Source organism: Colobus angolensis, unplaced genomic scaffold (genome assembly GCF_000951035.1).
Source record: "Colobus angolensis palliatus isolate OR3802 unplaced genomic scaffold, Cang.pa_1.0 Scaffold46, whole genome shotgun sequence".
Lineage (NCBI taxonomy): Eukaryota > Metazoa > Chordata > Mammalia > Primates > Cercopithecidae > Colobus > Colobus angolensis.
Window position 1 is genome coordinate 2875775 of NW_012118043.1, and position 26121 is coordinate 2901895.

The 26121-nt window shown below is 40.6% G+C and overlaps 1 protein-coding gene across 1 annotated transcript in view; it reads left to right on the forward strand.

Annotated features, from left to right (window-relative positions):
- The window catches only part of SLC9A9 (solute carrier family 9, subfamily A (NHE9, cation proton antiporter 9), member 9), a 611074-nt gene that overhangs the window by 31180 nt on the left and 553773 nt on the right, over positions 1-26121 (forward strand). The window contains exons 3-4 of the mRNA XM_011958071.1: positions 21192-21269; positions 22993-23069. Of these exons, the coding sequence (XP_011813461.1) occupies positions 21192-21269; positions 22993-23069 (155 nt within the window). The remainder of the gene's footprint in view (positions 1-21191; positions 21270-22992; positions 23070-26121) is intronic.

A 26121-nucleotide genomic window follows, 5' to 3' on the forward strand; every position in this document is an offset into this window, starting at 1 on the left:
AATATGGTGAAACCCAGTCTCTACTAAAAATACAAAAATCATCTGAGCACGGTGGTGCGTGCCTGTAATCCCAGCTACTCAGAAGGCTGAGGTAGGAGAACCGTTTGATCCTGGGAGGCAGAGGTTGTAGTGAACCAAGATCAAGCCATTGCACTCCAGCCTGGGCAACAGAGCGAGACTCTCTCAAAAAAAAAAAAAAAAAAAAAAAAAAAAATTATAACAAGTCTGAGTCCCTAGTTCTTAACTTTTTCTTATATTCTATTTTCAGCTTTTATTATCCCTTGATCTTTAAAAGATAACTTTTTAAATATATTGATTTTCATTAGTAATTCCATTATATTTGTAGAATAACTTCGTAAATAGTAACTTGACAAGATATTCCTTTGGAATGACAAGAAAGTATTTTACCTGAAAGAATTAAAATAATCCCACAATATTACGCAACTACTATAAATTTTGGTAAATTTCCGTCAGTCACTTTACATATTTTTTTTCTGTGTAGCTTAAATCAGATGGTCGCTAAAGCTTTGTAACTTGCTTTACTTACTTGTTATCATAACCTAAACCTTCTCTCAGACTTTTAAAAATTGACTGTAATGGAGGGAAATGTGCTTGATTTTGTAGTTGTTTCTAAATTTTTACTAATATAAATAATACTTCAGTGAATACCTATCTGTATAAAGATTTTCCTATATTTTGAAACATTAAATAGGCTATTAAACATTAAATATCAGATAACAGCTATAAAATATTTATTAGAATGAATGTCTTCTGGGTCTTTGAAAAAGCGCTGAAAAATGGCAGAAGAGCCAACTGAAATCAATGGGAAAAAGATTAATTACCAAATACCTATGAATTTTCCTAGGACAATTGGCTGTCAATATGGAAGAAAAAGAATTAGATCTCTATCTCACATCTTATCGCAAATAAATCTGAGATGGATTAGAGACAAGTAAAAATCAAACTATACAACTTTAGGAGAAAATATATATATGACATCAGGATAGGAAAATATTTTTTAATGATATCACCAAAAGCATAAATAATAAAGTAAAAATGGAAGAAATTTTACTACATTAAAATAAACTTTGGCATGAAAAAGATAATATCAACAAAGTTAAAAGACAAAGCTTAAAAGCTTAAGGAGATCATGAGAATAGAAGAATGTATTTGAAATCTAAATAACCAAAGCAGAATAGTAACCAGATTACATTAAGAGCTAATCAATAAGAAAAACTAATACTGAGTAAAAGAGATCAGAAAATTCACTAAAGAGATACCACAAAGGCCAATAAATGAAGAATATATGTTCTTTTAATTAGTAATGAAAAATTTTAAGTAAATGATCATGTGATACCATTTCATACTTGCCAGATTGCCAAAAATTAGAAATTTATCAATACTAAGTATTGGCTAAAATCTGGGGAAATACCCTTATACTTTACTGTGGGAGTATAAATTGGTATAGCCCCTCTAATTTGGTGATACCTACTAAAGTTGAAGGTTTATATACCTCATACCCCAGCAGTCCCACTTCTAGGTATTTTCACTTCTGGAGAAACTCTCACATGTATACACAGACTTAAGTACAAGAATATACATTGCAGCATTTCTAGTAATGGTAACAAGAGAAGGGAAAAAAATCAAATCACGATATATTCATCTCATAGAACATTACACAGCAGTTTAAGTGAATGGATGAGATTCACTTGTATATTAATATACATAAATCTTAAAAACTATGTTGAATGTAAAAGACAAGAAGATACCTTTTATATTCAATAAATGTAAAAGGGTATTTATGATACAAGTTTAAAATAAATATACAAAAATATTTTAAAATTAGGTGGCTGCAGTGGTATGCACCTGGGGGTCCTAGCTACTTGGGAGGCTTAGATGGAAGGATCACTTGAGCCCACGAGTTCCAGGTTGCAGTGAGCTATGATTGCACCACTGTACTCCAGCCTGGGCAACAAAGCAAGACCCTGTCTCAAATATAGTAAAGTAAAAACACACAAGCAATACTAATTATGGTTTATGACCACACACATATGAAATACATAAATACAATAATGGAAGGAAAGGGCACTGATTATTTCTGGGGCTGGGTGAGAAGAGGAGGAACTTCAACTCTAGCATATCATTTAAAACTTGTTTGAGGTGAAGTTAAGCACATACACAAAATAAGAGAAAAACGTCTCTGGTTTAGAATTTCCAAGCTTGGTGCTGCCTCTAAACAAGTTGGACCTTGCACATGTCTCTCCATCTCTCTGGAGGATTATATTAGGTCAGGATTTTTGTTTTGTTGTTTTTTTGTTTGTTTGTTTGTCTTTGAGATGGAGTCTTGCTCTGTTGCCAGGCTGGAGTGCAGTGGCGCGATCTCAGCTCACTGTAACCTCCGCCTCCCAGGTTCAAGCGATTCTTCTGTCTCAGGCTCCCGAGTAGGTGGGACTACAGGCGTGTGCCACCATGCTGGGATAATTTTTTTGTACTTTTAGTAGAGACAGGATTTCACCATGTTGGCCAGGATGGTCTCCATCTCTTGAGCTCGTGATCCGCCCACATCAGCCTCCCAAAGAGCTGGGATTACAGGTGTGGGCTACCACACCCAGCAGATACTAGGTCAGGGTTTTAAACCTTTTTTTTTTTTTTCAAATGGCAAAAAGCCCTTCATTCAAAGAAAATCTAACAAAGAAAGGACTTCACAGTGTGTCAAGCAGATGAAGTCAAAACTGCTAAGACAGGAATGGAGGGGGCAGTAGTCCCCACTTTCCATTACTGCCACCCTTCTCCCCAGCTAGGTGACCTCTGAGACAGCTTCTCCCTCTAATGGCCTAGCTGTCAATGGCACTGGCTGTTGGTCTGCACGAGGTATGACCCATTTCTTTGACAAGTGCCTGCCACGTACGAGGGCTCTTCAGCAAGCACCTGGAGAAATGGAAGAATGCTTTTTACTATGAAACCATCCCCTAACTTGGCCTGTCCACAGATTTGAATGTCTTGAGTAAAATTTCTCCCCATTTTAAAAGCATTCATTTATAATTTTGCTGCTCTTATCACTTCTTTAATTTTCTTAACTTAGCACATCTTCATTATTTTGGCCCTTACCACTCTGTTTCCTGATGTCCTCTCCTACCTCCTTCCTTCCCTTTTGCGGCCTTTGTCCTTTTATTTCCCCTCTCCCTTGTTCCTCCTGTTCATCCTAGAGCCATGTATCAGGTTCCTGAAAAAGCCACTGCTCAGCCTGCCCCATGAAAGGCCCAGAGCCCACCTTGCCATCACTCATTTTTTCCTTAACCTCCTGTACCCACTTCTTGGTGTAAGTCAGTCAGAAATGATCAAAAACCACTTCCTAATTAAGAAACCCAAAGGATTTTCCCTTGGTCCTTAAACTCCTTTTTTCAGCAGCTGACATCAGAGCAGGGAAGGTGGAGTCGGTTCCTCCCCATCCATTGTCTCAGCCAGGTGCAAAAACAGGTCCACTTTGGGGGTTTGCATTCTTACATCTCTTTCTGTTTATTGAATTTCAGATACATAGTCAATGATTGGGGAAAATTATGACTAAATGCAATATTATGGAATTATTCTGAAAGAGTGTTTGATGTTTATCTGAAGGTCCAATTTCACTCAGCGTCCTGTGTTTGTATTGCTAAGCCTAGAAGCACTGCATGAGGGAGCAGCAGCTCCTTCTCACCCTCCACCTCTCTCTGGCTTTCTGCAGCCCTGGGTTTCATTCTCCTCCTGTCTCTGATTGTTGTCTCTCTCCCTGGTGGGGCCACTGAGTCCCCTCCCAGCATTCTGTCTTTGATCCTTGGCTCTTTTTTATGGCACTCACTTCCCAGATATCCCATCTATGCTCATCAACTCACTTTTTCCATACCGATGATTCTGGATCATTTCTCCTTGGCCCTGACTTTGCCACCAGGCACATACTTCCGAGCGGTGTACAGGCACCTCCAACTTAGTGAGCAGAAGCCTCCATGAGCCCTCAGCCTTTCTGACCCTCTTGCTCCTGGTGAGTCAGCTCCTCCCCAGCCATATTCTCAGTCACTCACCCGGGTACAGAAACATAGATTCCTTATGGAGCTTTCTATTTTTACCTCTATTTTACCCACAAACCCTGCTAGTCCTCCCTGCCATATGCCTGGCTTATTTTAAGAAAACACATGTTGAGTGAATGGATGTCTCCTGGTCTTGCTTCTTTCTTTCTATTCTATCACAGCCACCTTCATTCACACTATCATTACCTTGTGCTCGTTCTGGTAACTGCAGCCTGGCAATGGTTTCCCTTCATCCAGGACAATCTTGAGGTCTCTGCAAACTAATCTGCACAGACATCTTCTTTAAAAATATATATATTTTTGACTAAGTAATACATTCACATAACCTGATGTTCAAAAAGTACAAAAGAGTATGTGAGAATCTTGAAGCGTTCATTCATTGTTGTCTCTTTTGCCTAGCTTATGTTGTAGCCAGTGGATAAATAGATTCAGGAATCAGAAAGATGGGGATCAAAAGCAAAATGCAAAATAATGGGGCTTGGTCTGGGGCTGTCTTGCTCACCTTTACACCAGAATTAGAAAGACTTGCACACCCAGAGAGACCCAGCTGGACAGAATTGTCCTCCATGCTGGGCTCTGCTCTTATAAAGCTTGAGGATGGGAGGAAGAGAGTAGGGATTCACTCATCAAGCAGGCTTATTCCAATGTGAACAGAGGAGAGGGCTGAGAGGCACACACTTAATTCCTCTTCTCCAACTCACCAATCAGACTAGTCACTCTCTATTCCCTAAAAAGGGGTGAATTAAAGTTGGGACCAGGATCGGGGGGTTAAAGCCTTTCCAGTACTCCCAGGCTGGTGTGCTGATGGATTACAGGTGTGTCACGTGATGTGGATCTTTCCATCCTTGGATCGAGGATTAGCAGAGCCCCAGACTTGTCCTCTTCAGCCATGAGCACCCTCATTAGAACCCTAATTTCCTTCCAATTTAGCCTCATTGACCCAATATTATCATTTCTGTTTGTACCCTATTGGGGAAAATTCTGGCATGTACTGCTCTCAGCAGTGGTCACCTCTGTATTTATAGATTTGAAACCAGCACAAAGAAGGTCACACCTTGCCCCTTACTTGGTACACACAGAAAAGTCTTCTGCCAAATGCCCTTCCTACCACCAAGTTCTCCCCAGCCTTCCCCAAAGCAACCAATAGTTACTCTTTCTATGCACAGGTAAATATTTCATGTCCTTCTTTAAAAAAATACACAAATCACAAGATAGGCCAAATACTTTAATAAAATACCATCAAATCTCAGCAGCTAAATGTAGTAAATATTTATTTCTTGTGCACGTCTCAATCCAGTGTGGCTTTTTGGGTCAATGATGGGGCACTGGGTTCCTCTCCTGGGGTCGTTCATGGCTCTCACTTCCTTTAATCTAGTGTCTCTGTTAGTCTCTAGGGATTCGTAACTGCTGCTGAATGCTCTACGTGAGCTGAAAAAGGAAGGAAGGAAAGAAAGCATGGAAAATCTGGGGGATTTTAGGGACTAGGAAGTGATAAATATTATTTCCATCCATATTCAGTTGGCCTGGACTCAGTCATATGGTCCCACCTGACTACAAGGAAATGTAGTCTACATGTCTGACCAGGACAAAAAAGAAATGGATGTTGTGAGGTCATAGAGATTTCTGTAACACATGCCAGACATGCCATTCTGCACCTTCCTCTTTTGACTTGACAATACATTTTAGAGCACAGTCACATTATTTCATAGGCAAGCAGTTTCCTCAGCTTCTCTAACAGGTGCATTTTATGAATTATATCATAATTTATTTAACTAGTCCATGGTCCAATCATCCTCAATGCTTTGTTTTTTCCATTATTTCATCTGCAATAAATACTCTTGTAACTGTATTATTCCACACATGCGCAAGCATATCTGCAGGATAAATTCTTAGGTGAGGTGTTACTGAATCATATGGTATCAAGAGTTACTATTTTGATAGCTATTACCAAATTACCCTTCTTAGGAGTAATACAAATTTTATTCCCAAAAGCCATTTTATTATTTAATTCTGCTTGTGTAAAATATTTTGTCAACAAGTTTGAGTAAATATAGTTTAAATCCAGTGGATCTGAGAGAGGCCCACAATCTTGGTTGTATCCTCCTGTTGGACTTTACCTTCCCCTCTATTCCTTAAGAACCTAGTGTTGTCTATTTCTGTTCCCCAAGTGTTTCTTGTACCTCATATTCTCAAGCCATTGCTTCAATATTTTATTTCATTTAGATTCAGATCTAGTGAACACTTCTTTACTTCTTTTTTTAAAATTATTTCTTTTTTTTTTTTTTTTTTTTTTTGAGGCAACATCTCTCTCTATCACCCAACCTGGAGTGCAGTGATGCAATCCTGGCTCACTATAACCTCTGCCTCCTGGGTTCATGAGATTCTTGTGCCTTAGACTCCAGAGTAGCTGGAATTACAGGCATGTGCCACCATGCCCGGCTAATTTTTTTGTTTTTTTGTTTTTTTGGGTTTTTTTAGTGGAGACTGTTTTTTGCCATGTTGGCCAGGCTGGTCTGGAACTCCTGGCCTCAAATGATCCACCCACATCGGTCTCCCAAAGTGCTGGGATTACAGGTGTTAACCACTGTGCCTGGCCAGTGAACACTTCTTGAAAAATAGGGCTGGGTACCGAGCAGAACCCTTTAAATTCATTATTACATATAATGCTCAGAAGCAACTCTAGCAAGTAAGCATTTTCATACCCATAGTACAAATAAGGAAACTGAGGCTCAGAGAGGTTAAGTAAATAGACCAAGGTCATCAAATTAGTAGGTAGTGTATTTTCATTAAGTATTCTGAGAGTTTTCTTTTTTCTCTCACTCTGGTTCTTCCAAACCAAAGCATAACTTAAGGCAGAGGAAAAGAAATGCACACACCTGAGCTGTCCCTAGGTGTGACCCAAAGCTGCCTGAGCCAAGATGTTTCCTTTGAAGTCTTCTATTTGTATTAAAAATAGATACAGATTTTTAGTTTCACTTTTTCATATATCTGCATTTATTTTAATATTTTAAATTCCTTGCTACCAACTGTAACTGAAACCCCAGGAAGCTACCAGTGTTCTCTGTGGTTTGAGGAACTCTGGCCCACTGCCCCTGGGGCAGACAGAAGAGCAAGGTTCTGCACATCAGCGCCCTACAAATAGACTCTTACCCGTTTTTCAAAATCCAACTCATATGCTGCTTCAACATCAAAGTTTCCTGGGGGATCAGCAAGCCCAGAATGGTGTCCCTGTCATAGAAAACTCTGAATTACAGCTTAGCCCCGGGCCTAAGATGCAATTACACAGTGTCTTTCCTTCCTTGGACTATAAACTTCATGGAGTCAGTCTCTCTATAATATATCTTCAAGTGCTTTGCAGCAAAAAGAGGATTGTTAAATTTTTAATGAATAAAGCATTGAAGATGATTAACACGTTACTGTTAACCACTTTTACTTTTCCAAAAGAAAAAAAAGATCAGCAATTGCAAAATAGCAAAAGCCTACTTCTTAGTTTCAGCTTCTCTTAAACACTCCTAAATCTTGCTTAAAATTGTTATATTAGCCTCATGTTTCCTTGGAAAGCACACATTTCATTTGTCCAAGCATATATATCCAATTCCCAGTGATAGTCCTGTCTTATTGATTGACACTGGGTAAGCCATTTATTTATTCTCCTGTCTCTGGAAAATGGGGATAATTGCATTTGCCAGCTACCACTTGAGAATGTTGTCAGAATTGATGAAACAATGTTTTTAAAAGACCTCTTTGGAAGGAATATACTATATAAATCACAATCTCTCACTAGGATGGTTGTTTTACTGATTATTTATTTAGTAGTTCAGTGGAACACTGATATTTCTTCCCAGGTAAGTCATATTGAGTCAATGGATTCCTTAACACTCAGACCCAAAAAGAATTTTGTATCTATAACCTTCTGATGAACTTGTAAATTAACTTGGTACCTATCCTTTCTACTCTGGGAAGTGTTCAAGTTGATTATCTCTGTAAATATAGGTCTGGGCCATTGCTAGCCAAATACTGATGCACGTATGAGATAATGTTTAAAATATGCTGCATCCTTGTGAACATATTATTTTTCTCTCTCCCATATTATCTTTAAGAATTGAATTTTAATATTTAAAAATCTCACTGCTTTCATGAGACATACATAATGTTTCCATCTCGGAGTTGGAAGTCTGTTGCTCCAAATTAGTCATACCTTGTGTAGTATGACAGAACATCTAAAAAGGAAATGGTGTAAATTTTAAATTCTAGTAAAGGTACTCTCCAATTGCCACTAGCCACCAGTGTTAAAATTAGAAATTCAGTCCCTCAGTTGCACTAGCTACTGTTCAAGTGCTCAACGGCTCGTGTGGCTAGTGGTCACCATATTGTATAGTACAAGGAAAGACATTTCCACCATCACAAAAAGTTCTAGTAGGCAGTGCTTGTCCATAAGATTTGTATCTTAGACTAATGAAAGGCTTAAGCTGGAATATTGTTAGCTTTCTGCTCTTCTCACCCATCCCTTGCTTGGATTTTTTTCTCCATATATATAATGATTACAGGAATATTATATATATTTATATATAATGTTATTATATTAACATATATATAATGTTACAGGAATAATGGTGTTCCTGTAACATGTTCCTCATGTTACAATAATTTCTGTTTAACTGTTTGGGCCTTAAAAACAGCCCCACCTCCAAGGCCATGATTTGAACACAAAGTCTGGAGAGAATGACATGTGCAATTCCCATCTGGAGGTTAGTACAGCAGCAGATCCAGCCATTTCTGAGAAATTGTCTGGGTTTGGACTTACTCCCAGAACTCTGATTTAGCAGTTCCTAAGCTTACAGCAAGTCTGAAAAGAACACAAATCTGTTTTGTATATACAAATAAATCCTCGCATGCTGCATGCCATTCTCAGCCTGCCAGTTTCATCTAGCTGCTCCAGAAAATATAATTCAATAGCATATTAGTTAACCTGCATGCAGGGAATGGGGCATTCTCATTATTGAAATGTTCTGGTTGAGTGATTAACCCGATTTTTGCAGAAAAACTGCTGAGGCAAGGGATTTTCTGTCCAGGAGGTTGTGCCACTGTGTTTCTCTCTTCCAGATGATCACAGCTGCACTGCTTCATCCCTCAAGCATTCAGAAATACATCTCTATGCTAAAAACTTTCAAATATGCATTGATAGATTCTCAAAGAATCCTCATAAAAATAGATCAATAATGGTGTTCCTGATACTCTTAGAAAGGGAATGAACTTAGATGAAAAATTAAGATCTTTCCTCAAATTTTGCACAGTTGTGTAACCTTTAGGAGTTTCTGCCAATAGGGCAGTTTCTTCAAATGCTATAATTTGAACATATTCATTCAAATATTTTATTTTCTTTTGTAATAAATAAAATGTGCTTACTAGATGTCAGGCAATGCTTTGAGGGCTTTATAAATATTAATTCATTTAATTCTTGTAACATCTTAGAATTAGGTACCACACTATTATGTCTATTGTAAAGATGAGAAAACTGAAGGACAGAGAGGTTAAATAGCTGTCCAAGTCAAGGAGCCTAATTAGGATTTGAACCCAGGAAGCTTGGCTCTGAGTGTCCATGCCCTTAAATACTACTCCAAGTAATTTATATAACAGAAGGAACCTAGATCATGAAATAAAATGATTTGTTTTTCTCTTTAGTGCCTCCGTTTTCATATATTAAAAGCCAGAGGTCTGTGAGGTAAAAACAGAATCAAAACATTGGTGCTTCTCTTCAAAAGATAATTACAAGCTTTGTACACCAAAAGTCAAATGTATTAAGAGCCCAGAATCAATTGTAAAATACAAAACCTAGTAGAATTAGATTGATTTTCTGAAAAGAAATTAATGTAATACATTGGTTTTAAATATATGACGAATGAGCAGAGATCATCGTTTTCAGCTTCTGAGTTGATTGTTGCAGTCCAAAGTTTTTTTTACTCAGGTTTCTGAATGAGCCAATATAACAAAAGAAATGGCTGGAGTTTAATCATGTCTGATTCATAATGTAAGTAATATAATTTTGCTAGACATGTGGAATATGTGCTAGTGAAAGGAAACCAACGTTTAATGAGCAGCTACAATTTAGCAGCCATTTGACCTTTAGGCTTTCTTACTACCTAAGCAAAAAATCTGCAAGTCATTTCTCCCTTTCCTGTTATCCCCAACGCCTAACTTGTTGACTGCTCATTCTGCCTCCCCAATATACTTGGGTACTGCCTTCTCTCCCCAACTCCAGGCCACCATCCTCTCTCATGCGATTCTGCAGCAGCCACCCAAGTGACTTTCTTAAAGCATCGAGGTGTTTTCTCATCCCCGCCCAGCCCTCTACCGGCACCTTCTCCATTTGGGACCAACTCCCAGTGCTGCCCAATTCCACCTTGTTCTTCTTCAGCCCCATCACCCCATGCTGTGGCCTTTGCCCACTCCATCCAGCCCCTCTGGTCTTTGGGTTTCTGAACACAGCAGTTGTGTTCTTTTATTCTTCTTTTTTTTTAAAGACAGAGTCTCATTCTGTTGCCCAGACTGGAGTGCAGTGGCGCCATCGCGACTCACTGCAACCTCCGCCTCCTGCCTCAGCCTCTGGAGTAGCTGGGATCACAGGCAAGAGCCACTGCGCCCAGCCTACACACAACTGTTTTCTACCTCAGATCTCTGTGCCTGTTATGCTCTGGCTGGGATCCTCTTTCCTCCACTCATCTCCTGTTTTTGTCACTTTTCTGCCTTTGGATCTCAGTTCAAATTTCACTTCCTCAGAGAGCCAGTATGAGGAAGGGTGAAGGGAGGCTCTGACAATGCCCAACTAGGCCCAGGGTAAAACATGAAGCCAAGAGAGGCTTTTAAAATTTTCAGTGGTGAAGGTATCCATCTCCTCAAGCATTTATTATTTCTTTGTGCTATACACATTCCAATCATACTCTTTTAGTTATTTTTAAATGTACAGTAAGTTATTGTTGACTATAAGTACCTTGTTGTGCTCTCAAATACTAGATCTTATTTGTTCTATATAACTATGTTTTGTACCCATTCATAATCCCCACTTGCCCCCCACCCCCACCCCATAATACCCTTCCCAGCCTCTGGTAACCATCATTCTACTTACTCTTTCTCTCCATGACTTCAATTGTTTCAACTTTTAGCTACAGAAATGAGTGAAAATATGCAAAATTTGTCCTTTGGCTTTTTAAAATTTTTAATTTAAAAATCCTTACCTGTGATGTGGGTATAATTCATTCTATTTTAATATATTTGACTCTCAAAAATAAGTTTTTTTTTTTTTCCAGTTGAGCAAATATATACTGAGCATTGTGCTAGGCACTGGCAGAGGAGAAGGCAATGCAGACTAAGGCATCACTGTGATCCTTGATATGATCCTAATTTAATGGAGAAACAGTCAAATACAAACCAATAATCATCAAAGTATGTGATGAAACACAGATGCCACAAAAGAGGGGCCAAAGTGCTGAAAAAGCACAGAACAGAGTGTGGCTGGTTTGGAATGGCAAATCAGGCAGATATCACAGGGAAGTAACTTTTGAGAAGCAGATTGAGAGATGAGTAAGATTTCAGGCTTAAAAGGGGAAGAAAATTGTGAATTAGAGTTGTGAAACCCATACATTTGATTTTGATGAGGAGTCTAATGGTGACAAGCCCTTAGTGGTAAAATAATGACTGCCTGTGTGTGCGGGTGGGGGGCGGGGGGTAGGGGATGTGGGAAGAGGGAGGGAAAAGAATAAAGGATAAAGAGAAGTAGGGAAATAAGAGAATAAGTCCAGGAAAGTTTTAGAGATCAAGTGAGTTTTTATTTTCAGATTTCCCAGCAAAGAGCAGATAGATATTGGATTCACGAATTTCCACATCATTTCTTTCACTCGCGTCCCTGTGAAGAGCCCACCAAACAGGCTTTGTGTGCTCAATAAAGCTTTTTAATCACCTGGGTGCAGGCGGGCTGAGTCCGAAAAGAGAGTCAGCAAAGGGAGATAGGGATGGGGCTATTTTATAGGGTTTGGGTAGGTAGTGGAAAATTACAGTCAAAGGGGGTTGTTCTTTGGTGGGTAGGGGCGGAAGACACAAGGTGCTCAGTGGGGGAGCTTTTGAGCCAGAATAAGCCAGGATAAGGAATTTCACAAGGTAATGTCATCAGTTAAGGCAGGAACAGGCCATTTTCACTTCTTTTGTGGTGGAATATCATCAGTTAAGGCAGGAACCAGCCATTTTCACTTCTTTTGTGATTCTTCCCTTACTTGGGGCCATCTGGATGTATATACGTGCAGGTCACAGGGGATATGATGGCTTAGCTTGGGCTCAGAGGCCTGACAGTCCTGCCTTCTTATATTAATAAGAAAAATAACATAAAAGAGCATTGAAATGTTGGGACAGCAAAAATTTTTTGAGGGGTGGCATGGAGTGATGTTTCTCAGGGCTGCTTCGAGTGGGATTAGGGGCAGCGTGGGAACCTAGAGTAGGAAAGGTCAAATTGAAGGAGGATTTTGTGGCAAGGGGTGATATTATCGGTTTGTTAGAAGGAGCATTTGTTGTATACAATGATTGGTGATGGCCTGGATACGGTTTTGGATGAATTGAGAAACTAAACGGAAGATACAAGGTCCTAATAAAAGAAAGAGAAAAATAGGTATTAAAGGACTAAGAATCGGGAGGACCCAGGACATCCAATTAGAGAGTGCCCAAGGGGGTTCAGCATAATTATTTGCTTGGTTGGTGAGTTTTTGGGCTCTGTCCTTGAGTTTTTTTATGTTGTCATATACCAGGCCAGATTTAGGTAGTTAAAACAACACTCTGCATTTAAAAATTTACAGAGTCCTCCCTTTTAGCAGTGAGTAAGTCATGGCCTTGGTGGTTTTGAAGGACAACTGCAGCTAAAGAGTCAACTTGGAACTGGAGGACTGATAGTTTGTGATATGTCTGTGATGCTAGCAAAGAAGTCATTAGACAGGCTACAGAAGGTCATGACAGAGATTGAAATGTCTGCTATTCCAGTACTGAGAGCAATAGTGGAGGCAGAAAGTCCTAAACCGACAAGCAAGGGAATTACTGGAATAACTTTTTTGTCATGTCGGTGTCATGAGGGGAACAGGGAGCTCTTCAGTTCCATCTGCAAACTGAATTTTGGGAGTAAGGAAAACTAATGTGCATGTGCCTGTCCAATTAGCAGCAGGTAGACACATGTAGGTAGAGGATCCACAGAGGAAAAAGAGACCTTGTGCAAGGCTAAACTGGAAATGCAAAGTAAAAAGATGAGGAGTGCTGAAAGGGTGTCTTGGACCCAGACTCCTAGGGATCCAGCTAGGGCGGCAGCCGGCAGAGGTTGTAATGGGGACTGATGGGGTAACTGCATAGAGGGGGAGGTTCAATTTTCATGGTGTATGAGAAAATGTTGAGTATCTACAAGCAACCTTTCACTGTTATTTACGGGGCTGGGTATAAGTAAACAAGAAGAGGGCCTGGGAGGAGAGTCTGACATTCAAGGGGCAGGTACCCAAGGACAGAGTGAAATACACGGTGTCCTCCTAAGCAATAATTATTGCTAATGTTTTTAAGTTTGCCAGTATTGATAGAAGGCTTATCTGTAATACAGAGCTGGAAGGCTCCAATTGTTTCAGTGATGTGTGTAGTTGGGCTTTGGAGATGAAGAGTGAAGGAACATCGAGAAGGTGAAACATTACCCAGGGGAATTCCAGTAGGTCTTTGCCAAGAGGTACATAAAGGAGTGGCCACAGGAATAGTAGTTTGTGTTGTGAGGGGTCCAAATATGGGGATAGTAGAGTTGGTATAAGGAGAAAGGCTTTTTAAGTAAATGCGGAGGAGGGCAGCAGCTTGCTGATGTGAAATGTCTGAGGAGGTCTTGTTGGACCTGTCTAGAAAGTAAATGAGTTCTTCAGGAGGGTAAAGGTGAGGGCTGTTAAAGGAAGCTCGGAGGTGTAGGGAGACAGAAGATGTTGCCCAGTTTGTGTGTAAGGCAGGGACAACTGTGTACGTGCTGGAAGAAAGGGAAATGCAAAGCCAGCAATTGTTCACTAAGGAGGGATTAGAAACGGCTAGGAGAGAGTGAGTAAGGTTGATAGTATGGTGAAGATAGCTGGGGAGAGGTAGAGGGTGGCATAAGGATGGGAATGAGAACAAGAGTGAGCATAAAAGTAAATAATAGAATTTCATCAGGGTGAAAGTATTGGAGGGTGCCCTGCCAGCAAAGATCATCTGTCCACTCTAAGAGGGAGTTAAGAGTGGTGGTTTGGGGATAGCACCAGGAGATAACAGCTGTGATGGCTGGGAGAAATAGTGTAAACCAGCAGTATAAGCAATAGTAGGGCATTTATGAGTAGTTGAGAATGATGAATAGGGGTATGACTAGACAGAAAATAGTAGAGATGACTAGTTTTTGGGGTTCAGTTCAAGTAGTAGGGGTGACTACATAAAGCCCTGTTGCAAAAAGTAGGGTAAGGATGAATAGATCTAATAGAATAAAGGGATGTATTAGGCTCATAAGGGTTATTACTGTTTTTCAGAAATGTGAGTGAGTTTAAGGGAAGTAGGTGAGAGTACTTGGGACTTCCAGGAGGAAGAGGAGAGATTAGGCTGGCTGGCTGACGGATACAGTTTTATTCTGGAATGGTGAACCCAGTGGGGAGGATCCTGCAGGCAGACGGCAGTTGGGGTACTATAGATGACTAAGTAGGATCCAGTCCATTGAGGTTGTAGAGTTTGAGGGGTCAGATTCTTAATAAGAACTGATCATCCAGCTAGGCTGTCTTCATACAGCTGGGAATCTGGAGTAGGCAAGAGAAGATTAGCAGCCTGGTGAATTTCCTGTCTAGCCTGCTGGGGGACTGGAAGATAGTTGCCTAGAGGGCTGGTGTCTAGGATGAGGTTGGGGCCAAGCAAGAAAGTGGGTCCATATAAAAGTTCAAATGGACTGTACCCTGTAGCATCTGAAGGACAGGCTCTAATTCTGAGAAGGGCAAGAGGTAAAAGTACTGTCCAGTCCTTTTTAGTTGGAGGCTGAGCTTGGTGAGGTATGTCTTTTTTTTTTTTTTTTTTTTTGAGGCGGAGTCTCGCTCTGTCACCCGGACTGGAGTGCAGTGGCCAGATCTCAGCTCACTGCAAGCTCCGCCTCCCGGGTTTACGCCATTCTCCTGCCTCAGCCTCCGGAGTAGCTGGGACTACAGGCGCCCTCCACCTCGCCCGGCTAGTTTTTGTATTTTTAGTAGAGACGGGGTCTCACCGTGTTAGCCAGGATGGTCTCGATCTCTTGACCTCATGATCCGCCCTTCTCGGCCTCCCAAAGTGCTGGGATTACAGGCTTGAGCCACCGCGCCCGGCCAAGGTGAGGTATGTCTTTAAAAGACCATTAGTCTGTTCTACCTTTCCTGAAGATTGAGGACGCTAAGGGATATAAAGGTTCCACTGAATACCAAGAGCCTGAGAAACTGCTTGGGTGATTTGACTAGTAAAGGCCAGTCCATTATCGGACTGTATAGAGGGGGGAAGGCTAAACCAAGGAATTACGCCTGACAGAAGGGAAGAAATGACCGTGGTGGCCTTCTCAGACCCTGTAGGAAAGGCCTCTACCCATCCAGTGAAAGTGTCTACCCAGACTAAGAGGTATTTTAGTTTCCTGACTCAGGGCATGTGAGCAAAGTCAATTTGCCAGTCCTGGACAGGGGCAAATGCCCGAGCTTGATGTGTAGGGAAGGGAGGGGTCCTGAACAATCCCTGAGAGGTAGTAGATGGAACACTGAGAATTGATTTCCCTGAGGATAGATTTCCACAATGGAAAGGAAATGAGAGATTCTAAGAGGCGGGCTAGCGGCTTGTAACCTCCATGGAAGAGGTTATGAAATGACTACAGAATAGAATGGGCCTGTGAGGCTGGAAGGAGATACTTTCCTTGGTCCAAGAACCATTTGCCTTGTGTGGGAAGAGACTGATAGGTAGAAGTTTCAGTGGGGATATAGGTGGGAGTGACTGACGAGAAAGAGAAAAACTGGCTGTGAGGGACAGAAGTTGGAATGCTAGCTGCATCTTTAGCAACGTTATCAGCATAGTCGTTGCCTAGAGCAATGGGATCTGATGCCTTTTTAATGGCCCATGCAGTGAATGACTCCAGCTTCCTTTGGAAGTAAAGCAGCCTCGAGAAGAGTTTTTATTAAAAAGGCATTAATGATGGAGGACCCTTGTGTAGTGAGGAAACCTCTTTCAACATATATAACAACATGGTGGTGCAGGATATGGAAGGCATATTTAGAGTCAGTATAAATATTGATGCATAGTCCCTTTGCAAGAGTGAGGGCCCAAGTTAACGCAATGAGTTCGGCTTGCTGAGAGTTAGTGGTGAGGGGCAGAGCGGTAGCCTCAATGATAGATGTAGAAGATACTATAGCATAGCCTGCCTTTGCTGGTGAGTGGCGATGACGCCTGGTGGAGCTGCATCAATAAGTCAAATGTGATCAGGGTGAGGAACAAGAAAGAAGGAAATATGGAGAAATGGGGTGAATGTCAGGTGGATCAGACAGATACAGTCATGGGGGTCAGGCATGGTATCCAGAATAATGTGGGAGGCCAGATTGAAGTCCAGGCCAGGAACAATGGTAATTGTGGGAGATTCAAAGAGTGAGTATAGCTGAAGGAGCCAGTGAGCAGAAAGTATATGTGTCGGGTGTGAGGAAGAAAATAGATTTTGGAAGTTATGAGAGCTGTAGAGAGTGAGTTGAGCATAGTTTGTGATTTTTGAGGGCCTCTAAAAATATTAGGGCTGTGGCAGCTGCTGCATGGAGACATAATGGCCAACCTAAAACAGGAAGGTCAAATTGTTTGGACAAAAAGGCTTCAGGGCGCAGTCCCGGTCATTGTGTAAGAATTCTGGCTGCACAGTCCTGCACTTTGGCTGTGTGTAATGAAAAGGGTTGGGATGAGTTAGGGAGAGCTAGTGTGGGAGCAGTCTCTAAAGTTGTCTTCAGGGAATGGAAAAAGGAGTGGGGAAAGGATTTAGGATCTATGGGGTCAGCTAGGTTTCCTTTTGTGAGTTTATATAATGATTTTGTTAGAATGGCAAAACCAGGTATCCATAGGCAAAAGTATCCAACCATGCCTAAGAAGGAAAGGAGTCATTGTTTTGTAGGGGTTGGGGTTTGAGAGATCAGTCAGACACGATTGGCGGTGAGAACACATGTGTTTTTACGAAGAATTACACCAAGGTAGGTAACAGATGGAGAAGAAATTTGAGCTTTGGAGGGAGTTACCTGATATCCTTTGGAGAATAAATGTTGAAGGAGCAGGAGGGCGTCTCATTGGGAAGATTCAAAGGAGGGGCTACAAAGTAGAAGGTCATCAATATATTGAATAAGGTGAGAAGCAGAGGGGTGGAAGGAAAGTAAATCATGAGAAAGAGCTTGGCTGAAGTAATGAGGGCTGTCCCTGAAGCCTTGCAGCAGCACAGTCCCGGTAAGCTGCTGGAACTGATGAGTGTCAGGGTCAATCCAGGTAAAAGCAAAGAGAGGCTGGGACGAGGGGTGCAGGGGAATAGTGAGAAAAGCATTTTTAAGATCAAGAGTGGAATAGTGAGTTATGGAGGAAGGTATTGAGGACAAAAGATATATGGGTTTGTCACTACAGGGTAGATAAGTAAAATAATTTGGTTGATAAGGTGCAGATCCTGAACTAACTTGTAAGACTTGTCCACTTTTTGGACAGGTAAAATGGGGAAATCGTAAGGAGACTTTATAGGCTTTAAAAGGCCATGCTGTAACAGGCCAGTGATAACAGGCTTTACTCCTTTTAAAGCATGCTGTGGGATGGGATATTTGTGTTGAGCAGGGTAAGGGTGATTAAGTTTTAATGGGATGATAAGGGTTGCATAATTGATCGCCAAGGAGGGAGTAGAGGTGTCCCATACCTGTGGATTAAGGTGAGGAGATACAAGCAGAGGATGCGAAGGAGGCTTTGAACTGGGGAAAAGGCAGCAATGAGGTGTGGCTATAGTCCAGGAATAGTCAGGGAAGCAGATAATTTAGTTAAGATGTCTTGACCTAATAAGGGAGCTGGGCAGATGGGGATAACTAAAAAGGAGTGCTTAAAAGAGTATCATCTAAGTTGGCACCAGAGTTGGGGAGTTTTAAGAGGTTTAGAAGCCTGGCCATCAATACTCACAACAGTTATGGAGGCGAGGGAAACAGGCCCTTGAAAAGAAGGTAATGTGGAGTGGGTAGCCTCCGTATTGATTAAGAAGGGGACAAAATTACCCTCCACTGTGAGAGTTACCCAAAGCTCGGCATCCATGATGGTCTAGGGAGCTTTCGAGGTGATTGGGCAGCGTCAATCTTCAGCCGCTGAGCCAAGAAGATCTGGAAAGGAGTCAGCCAGAGAGCCTTGGGCCAGAGTTCCAGGGGCTCTGGGACTGGCTGCCAGGTGAGTTGAACAGTCCAATTTCCAGTGGGGTCCCACACAGACTACTGGCATTCCTTGGCCCAGTAGCCAGATTTCTGGCACTTGTAGCAAGCTCCTGGGGGAGGAGGTTCTGGAGGAATCTCTGGCAGCTGCAGTTAAGGCATTTGGAGTTCTTGAGTGCTGCAGATGTGGCTGGGGTTTGTCTCACAGTGGAGGTAAGGAATTGCAAACTCAAAAATACATTGCTACTTGGCTGCCTTTACTCTACTATTGTACACCTTGAAGGCGAGGTTAATTAAGTCCTGTTGTGGGGTTTCAGGGCCAGGATTTAATTTTTGGAGCTTTATTTAATGTTGGGAGAGGACTGGGTAATAAAATGCATATTGAGAATAAGACGGCCTTCTGGCCCCTGCAGGCCTAGGGCAGTAAAGTGTCTAAGGGTTGTTGCCAAACAGGCCGTGGACTGGGCTGGGTTTTTATATTTGATGAAAAAGAGCCTAAATGCTAACTGATTTGGGAGAGGTCAGATAAAGTAAAAGGAGCATTAACCTTGACTATGCCTTTAACTCCAGTCACCTTTTTAAGAGGAAATTGCTGGGCAGGTGGGAGAGGGCTAGTGGCAGAACGAAAACTGTAAGCCGGACCAGGTGTGAGGAGGGGAGGTGATAAAAGGATTATAGGGTGGAGAAGTGGAGGCTGAGGATGAATTGGGACCTGGCTCCGCCTGGTGAGGAGCAGCCTGTGGAGGAGGGGAGAGGTCAGATGGGTCTGTAGAAAAGGAATGTTGGAAAGACTCAGCAACACTTGGGGTTGGGACTGAGGGGACAGGCAGGAGGGAAAGGAGCAAGATTTGGGATGAGTTGCGTTGGGAACAGAGACTAGGGAGGGACGGATGTGTAAAAGAATGCCTGGACCATAGACCGTTTGCCCATTTTACGACAAGAATTATCTAGATCTTGTAGGATGGAAAAATTGAAAGTGCCATTTTCTGGCTGCTTGGAACCACTGTCGAGTTTGTATTGGGGTCAAGTGGTGTTGCAGAAGAAAATAAGATGCTTAGATTTTAGATCAGGCAAGAGTTGAAGAGGTTTTAAGTTCTTGAGAACACAGGCTAAGGGAGAAGGAGGAATGGAGGGTGGAGGGTTGCCTATAGTGAAAGAGGCAAGTTTAAAGAGAAGGGTAGAGACACGGAGAAGGGGGTGGGGAACAGCACTGGGCTGCTATGTGGGTGAGCAGCCAAAGCAGGTGTCCCCGCAATTGACTTGCCACAAAGGGAGTGTGGGTGAATGACCAAGGCAGGCATCCCTGCAGTGATTGGACACCAATGGAATGTGTGTGAATAATCAAGCAGGCATCCCCACAGTGATTAAACCCCAAGGAAAGACTGTCTTCCTGAGTCCATGACCAGCACCAGAGTTTTGAGTCCATGAGTAAAATGTGTCTCCTTTGTCTCTACCAGAAAAGGAAAGGAACTGAAATTAAGAGAAGGGAGAGATTGAAGTGTGGCGCCAAGATTGAAAGGAGAAAGAGGTTGAGGGATAGTGAGAGATGTTGGAGAAGAGAATAAAGAAAGGCTGCTTACCCCATTTAAAATTGGTGAGATGTTCCTTGGGCTGGTTAGTCTGAGGACCAGAGGTCACAGGTGGACCTTTCTCATAGAGCAAAGAGCAGGAGGACAGGGGATTGATCTCCCAAGGGAGGTCCCCCAATCTGAGTCACAGCACCAAATTTCACGTGCGTCCTTGTGAAGAGACCATCAGACAGGCTTTGTGTGAGCAACAAGGCTGTTTATTTCACCTGGGTGCAGGCGGGAGTCCGAAAAGAGAGTCAGCAAAGGAGATAGGGATGGGGCCATTTTATAGGATTTGGGTAGGAGTGGAAAATTACATTCAAAGTTGTTCTCTGGCGGGTAGGTGCGGGGGACACAAGGTGCTCAGTCAGGGAGCTTTTGAGCCAGGATGAGCCAGGATAAGGAATTTCACAAGGTAATGTCATCAGTTAAGGCAGGAACAGGCCATTTTTCACTTCTTTTGATTCTTCACTTGCTTCAGGCCATCTGGACACACACGTGTAGATCACAGGGGATATGATGGCTTAACTTGGGCTCAGAGGCCTGACAATTTCACTGTACTTCATACCAAGTCATACTTGCTTTATGGTCAAGTTTATTTTAACATTTAAATAAAACTCAATAAACAAATACTAGAAAATCCATCTTCAAGTTCAAGTGTGTTCTTCCATGGAGTCTGGAAAATGTTTTAAATTTTGGAATGGGACAAAATAGGGAAAGCGAAGACCCAATTTCCAAAAATGTTTTATTTGGGGAAAATTTTAAATAAATCCTTGTCAGAAGCCTATATATATATATATATGTACACACAAATATATATAAATGTAAAATATGAAAAATGGACAATTAATCACAATAAGACATTTTTCCCAAAGAGATTTCACTGAGTTTTTGTTGTTGTTGTTGTTGTTGTTAGCTATAGTGTGGAAGTATGTAGATTTTACATTTAGAAGCTACAGTTATACTATATTTATGAATTTCCAAATTTGCCTTTTTTCCTACCTTCATCTCTGCCAAGTTAATAGTTAATATGCCTCATACAGGCTTAGCAAAAGCAATTATAACTGTTTTTTGAAACATATATTTTTAATGACCCAAAGGAGCATCATTCTAACCATCCTTTTTTTCCTTTCTGGCAGATGACATTTGATCCAGAAATCTTCTTCAATGTTTTACTGCCACCAATTATATTTCATGCAGGATATAGTCTAAAGAAGGTAAATATATAGTGATCATTTTCTTCTTTTATCATTAAGTAGAGAATTTTACCAGCACTAATGAGAAACTGTTATTTTTATGGGCTTCTCCATTTGCTCAGAGTATCATTATCTTAGATTTGTGATGCAGATTCAAACCTGACACGCTTAGAATTCTAGACTTCTTCTAAACCTACTCTGTTGAATATAGGCCATTAGCCACATGTAACTATTTAGCTCTTGAAATGCAACTCGTCTGAATCGAGATGTTCTTTAAGTGTAAAATACACACTGGATTTTAAAGACTTTTTATTTATTAAAAGAATGTAGATATTTCCATAATGTTTTATATTGATTTCATGTAGAAGTGTTAGTATTTTGGATAGATTGGATTAAACAAAACATTATCAAAACATATTTCATCTTTTAAAAATGTGTTAATGTAGCTACTAGAAAATTTAAAAATTTTTTATATATGTGGCTGGCATTATATTTCTATTGGACAGCATTATTCTGGATGATTGTAACCAAAGACTTTGGTTATTAATTAACGTTGGGTTTATCCTTTCAAGTGAAAACTCAAGAATACTGTTGATGCTCATAGAGAGGAAAGTCCAGTTTTGCAGTTTCTATGCACTTGTCCAACAATATTTGGGCACAGCCTGACTATGCACATTTTGTACATTAGTAATTCTCATAATAGTTTAAGTACTGGCATCCCCTGAGCCACAGAGTGAGGCTCCAGCCTACATGGTTTTTGAGATGCAGAGGTGATGTGACTGCTCTTGTGCTGCTCAGTTCCCACTCTAGGAGATTCCTGGGGCTTTCCTCCCCTTGACCAGTCATTTTCAGCAACCAGGCAGCTTGTTCACTACAGACCTGATTTTCTTGTGTATACTCCAGGCTCCCTCTTGCTGTCAGGTCTGGCTCCTCAGATCTCACTCAAAAACTTGGAATGGAGTTTTCCCTAAGCAAGCAGTTGAAAAAATGTAGAAGGCTGGATTTGTTCAGGTCATCCTTCCTCATTGCCAGTCCCAATACTAAGCATCATTTTGTGGCTCACTCGTTAAAATAAAGTGAGTTGCTGTAAGTTGGGGGATTTGTTTTGTTTTGTTTTGTTTTGGAGACACAGTCTCCCTCTTTTGCCCAGACACAATTATAGCTCAAATCAGCTTCGACCTCCTGTACTCAAATGATCTTCCTTCCTTCAGCCTCCCAAATTGCTGTAATTACAGGCATGAGCAGGCTGTTGTAGATTTTTAAAGTTTATTTTCATCACATTTAGAAGACATAAGAGAAGTCAGAGATCCAGTAAAATCAAAAGACAACTTAAAACTCTTAGAATAGTTTTTTTTGTTTGTTTGTTTTAATGCTAAAGGAGTTGCATTTACAATGAAACTTCATGAAAACTGTCTTCCATTATTGCCCCAATTCCAGCATAGACATTGTACAGTTCCTTCCTTCCCTCTCAGGTCCAGCCAGTTCTGGGAATTGCCTCTCTCATCCCTACCTACTCATCTTCCAGTGTTTTTTTTTTTTTTCTGTTTCTTGCCTTTTCCCCCCAGTCCTTTGCAATGAAAATCAGTTAAGTCCCTATTAGCACAATAAGGCCAGGAATGAGGCTCCAAAACCAAAACTTGCCTAAACAGTGAGGGATCTGTGAACTGCATACATTTATTTTATTTTCTATTGTACTAAGAAAAAATTCTGATGTACTCTATTAAGTATTTTTTTTTCTCCCTAGAGACACTTTTTTCAAAACTTAGGATCTATTTTAACATATGCCTTCTTGGGAACTGCCATCTCCTGCATCGTCATAGGGTAAGTGACATTCGGAGCTCAAGTTGGAGGTGTCTGTGGGGTCTGTGATCTGTGTGAGGGATCTAACACTTCTGGGATTCTTGCTGGCTGGGAAAAATTGTCTTTTTTTTTTTTTAGTATATCACATATTTGTACATTTTTTTCTGGCTTAATTCCGAGGCTTCTGACAAACTCAAGGCTTCAAATCAAAGCAAACTAGAAGATTGCTGGATTTTCTCTGTGAATTCTGGACTTCTGACTTAGGGAATGTGGATCACTCACCTTGAGTTATGTGAAGTGCATTGCATTCTTCTTTTAGTTTGAATAATGCCGATATGTTCACTGCATTCTTTTTTGTTTTCTATTGAGGGACCTTACCTGTATTTGGCAGGATTGCAAAAGTAACTATATGCCAAGGGTTTTCTTTCCAAAAGAAAGTTTACAAGACAGCAGTCTGAAACAGATGTGTGCAAATATCAACAGAGTTGCTTAATACTGGGATAACTTTTCAGTTAATACCTTGTAGAATGCAGACTCTTTTTCATTATATTTTCTTGATTATGCTACTGAGCCCTAAGTCACACTTTATACACTCTGGCTTGCAGCTCATCATAAAGCAAAATGTGGTCCCAAATGGTGAAGGCAATCCAGCCTCTGATAATCCCATCCAATACATTAAAGCTCCACTGCAGAAAAAAAAAAAATGTCCAGATACCATGACTGTGATGATGCAGATGTCTTCAATTTTCTGATACAGTCAACTCTATCCTTGATTTTTACTGTCTACGGCTGTTATAACCCAACACAAGAAACTGATGCTAAAAATACACATGGTTCGTGCCTCCACCCCTTCTCTTCTGGAGTTTCGAGTGTTTGTCAGTTGAAGACCAACCAGGTGTCAGGCGGTGTCTTTGCTTGTGCCTGTAAGCAGAGGGATTTTGTGTTGAATGCACTGCTAAATTTCTGTTGAGTGGAGACTAGAACAAGTCAGGCTATGTTATATAAATATATTCACAATGGTTTAAGACAGTGAGAAAATTAAAGATTTTAGCACCTGAAAAGGGAGGTTTGCAAGTATATAGATTAGGGAGCCCCATTAAGTCTGGACACAAGTGGTATTTAAACTGTGAGTGACCTGAGAGACACAGGGTACTTGATCCTTCTTAAAGCATGTTCTAGGAGGGCTTTTCTGTTCTGTGAGTAGGCAATAGCTAAATATTCACATTTCTAAACTTTGTAGGGGCCTAAGAGATCTATGTAACTACAACCTCTCATTCTGAAGATGAGACATCTTGAATAGTTAAATAATTGGCTCCATCTTACCATTTCTGAGAATCAGGGCGATGGTCAAGACAGAACTCAGAACTTCTGCTTCTGATCCAGCAGGTCTTCACTCTCTCTTCCTTTAGCAATTTCTCTTGAATTCCTATACATCCCTATACATTGTTTCTACACATTGAGAGAGGCTTCTGAGACATGTGGACTCACAACAAATGTTCCTTGGTTAATAGTAAAGATTTATTTTAGTGGTTCTATAATATGGAGTCTTGAAATTTATAATGTATTCAAATTCTAAACTCTTGGACAATGCTGCCAAATTGTAGAATAGTAAGTTTTTATTGTTACCTCATTTCTTTGGTACAACTGGTTTTAAGTATATTTAAGTGCATTTATTTATATTATATGCTTTCACTATCATGAAAAATCTAAATTCTTTCTTAGATCTTTCTATATCCTTTTTTTAAGAAAGCACCAATATATACTCTCTCTGTGTGTGTGTGTGTGTGTGTGTGTGTGTGTGTGTGTGTGGTATATAACTGCCTTTATCTAAAACATTTCAATTCAAGAGATCAAGTGATTTTCATTTACTGGGGTTGAGAACCTATTTTGATTTATTTTAAGACAAGATTTTAAATTGTTGGTTGTCCAACAACTTATAATGGAAAGTCATTTGAATAAAAGAGTAGTCCTAAGAAAAATTTTAGAACGGTGTTCTTAGTTCGAACTGGGTATAATCCGAGCAACAAAAATTTGTAGTTACTTTCTTATTGTGGGTCATTAAAGTAGAGAAGGGAAAGATAGCTTAAACATTTTAGAACCTCGTCTAGTGATGTAAGGGAAATCATTGAAATGTTTTAGCTTGAAGATGAAAAGTCAGATTCCTACTTTAGGAAGGTCATTTTGGTAGCTGTGTGAAGGAGAAATTTTAAAGTGGGTACCATTTAAGAGGTAATTTACATAGGCCAGGTTAGAAATGATAAGGTCCTGGACTCAGTTAGTGGCAGAAAAGGTAAATGTGGAGTCATTAGCTTGGTGAAATCTTGGGAGAATATGGCATCACCCAGGGCAAGTATGTGAAGCGAGAAGGAAAGAGATCTAGGGAACACCAGTATTTTGAAGAAAGAGAAGAGACACTCACAAGGCACCAAGGAGTATTGGACTCGAAAGAAAACCAACAGGGCATGTATTCTGGAAGTCAAAGGAAGAGGAAAAGGGAAGGTCCACAGAACCTAACACAAGAGAGGTCAAATGGGATAGGAATTGTGGTACCACTGGATTTGACCCCTAGGAGGTAATGGGTGACTTTACACTTGTCTTATGGGCAAAGATGAGGGAAGAGTATTGGCAAGTCCAATTGTTTTGGGATCCATATAATCAGAAACAAGAATTTACTTTTATGCTGCCAGTCTTGATATATAATTTCAGAACTTCTAAAGAAAAGGGCACATGCTTAAATTCAGATCAAACTGACACTTTCATAACTTGGTAACTTCCATTATATGAGATGTAATCAAACTGTAGAAAATGACTGGATATATTTTTCTTATAAATAAATGGTGATAAGAACAACAACAGTTTATGGAGTGCTTGATACATATCATGCCCTTTTAAAAAGTACTTTGTATGGATTACCCATTTAATCCTCAAAATAATCCTATTAAGTAAGTAGATACTATTTATTACCCTCATTTAACAGATGAAACAACTGAGGTTTAAAAAGAGTAACACAGTGATAAATAATAGAGCTGGGATTAGTAACTAAATCGTTTGGCTCCAGAGTCAAATTCTTAAT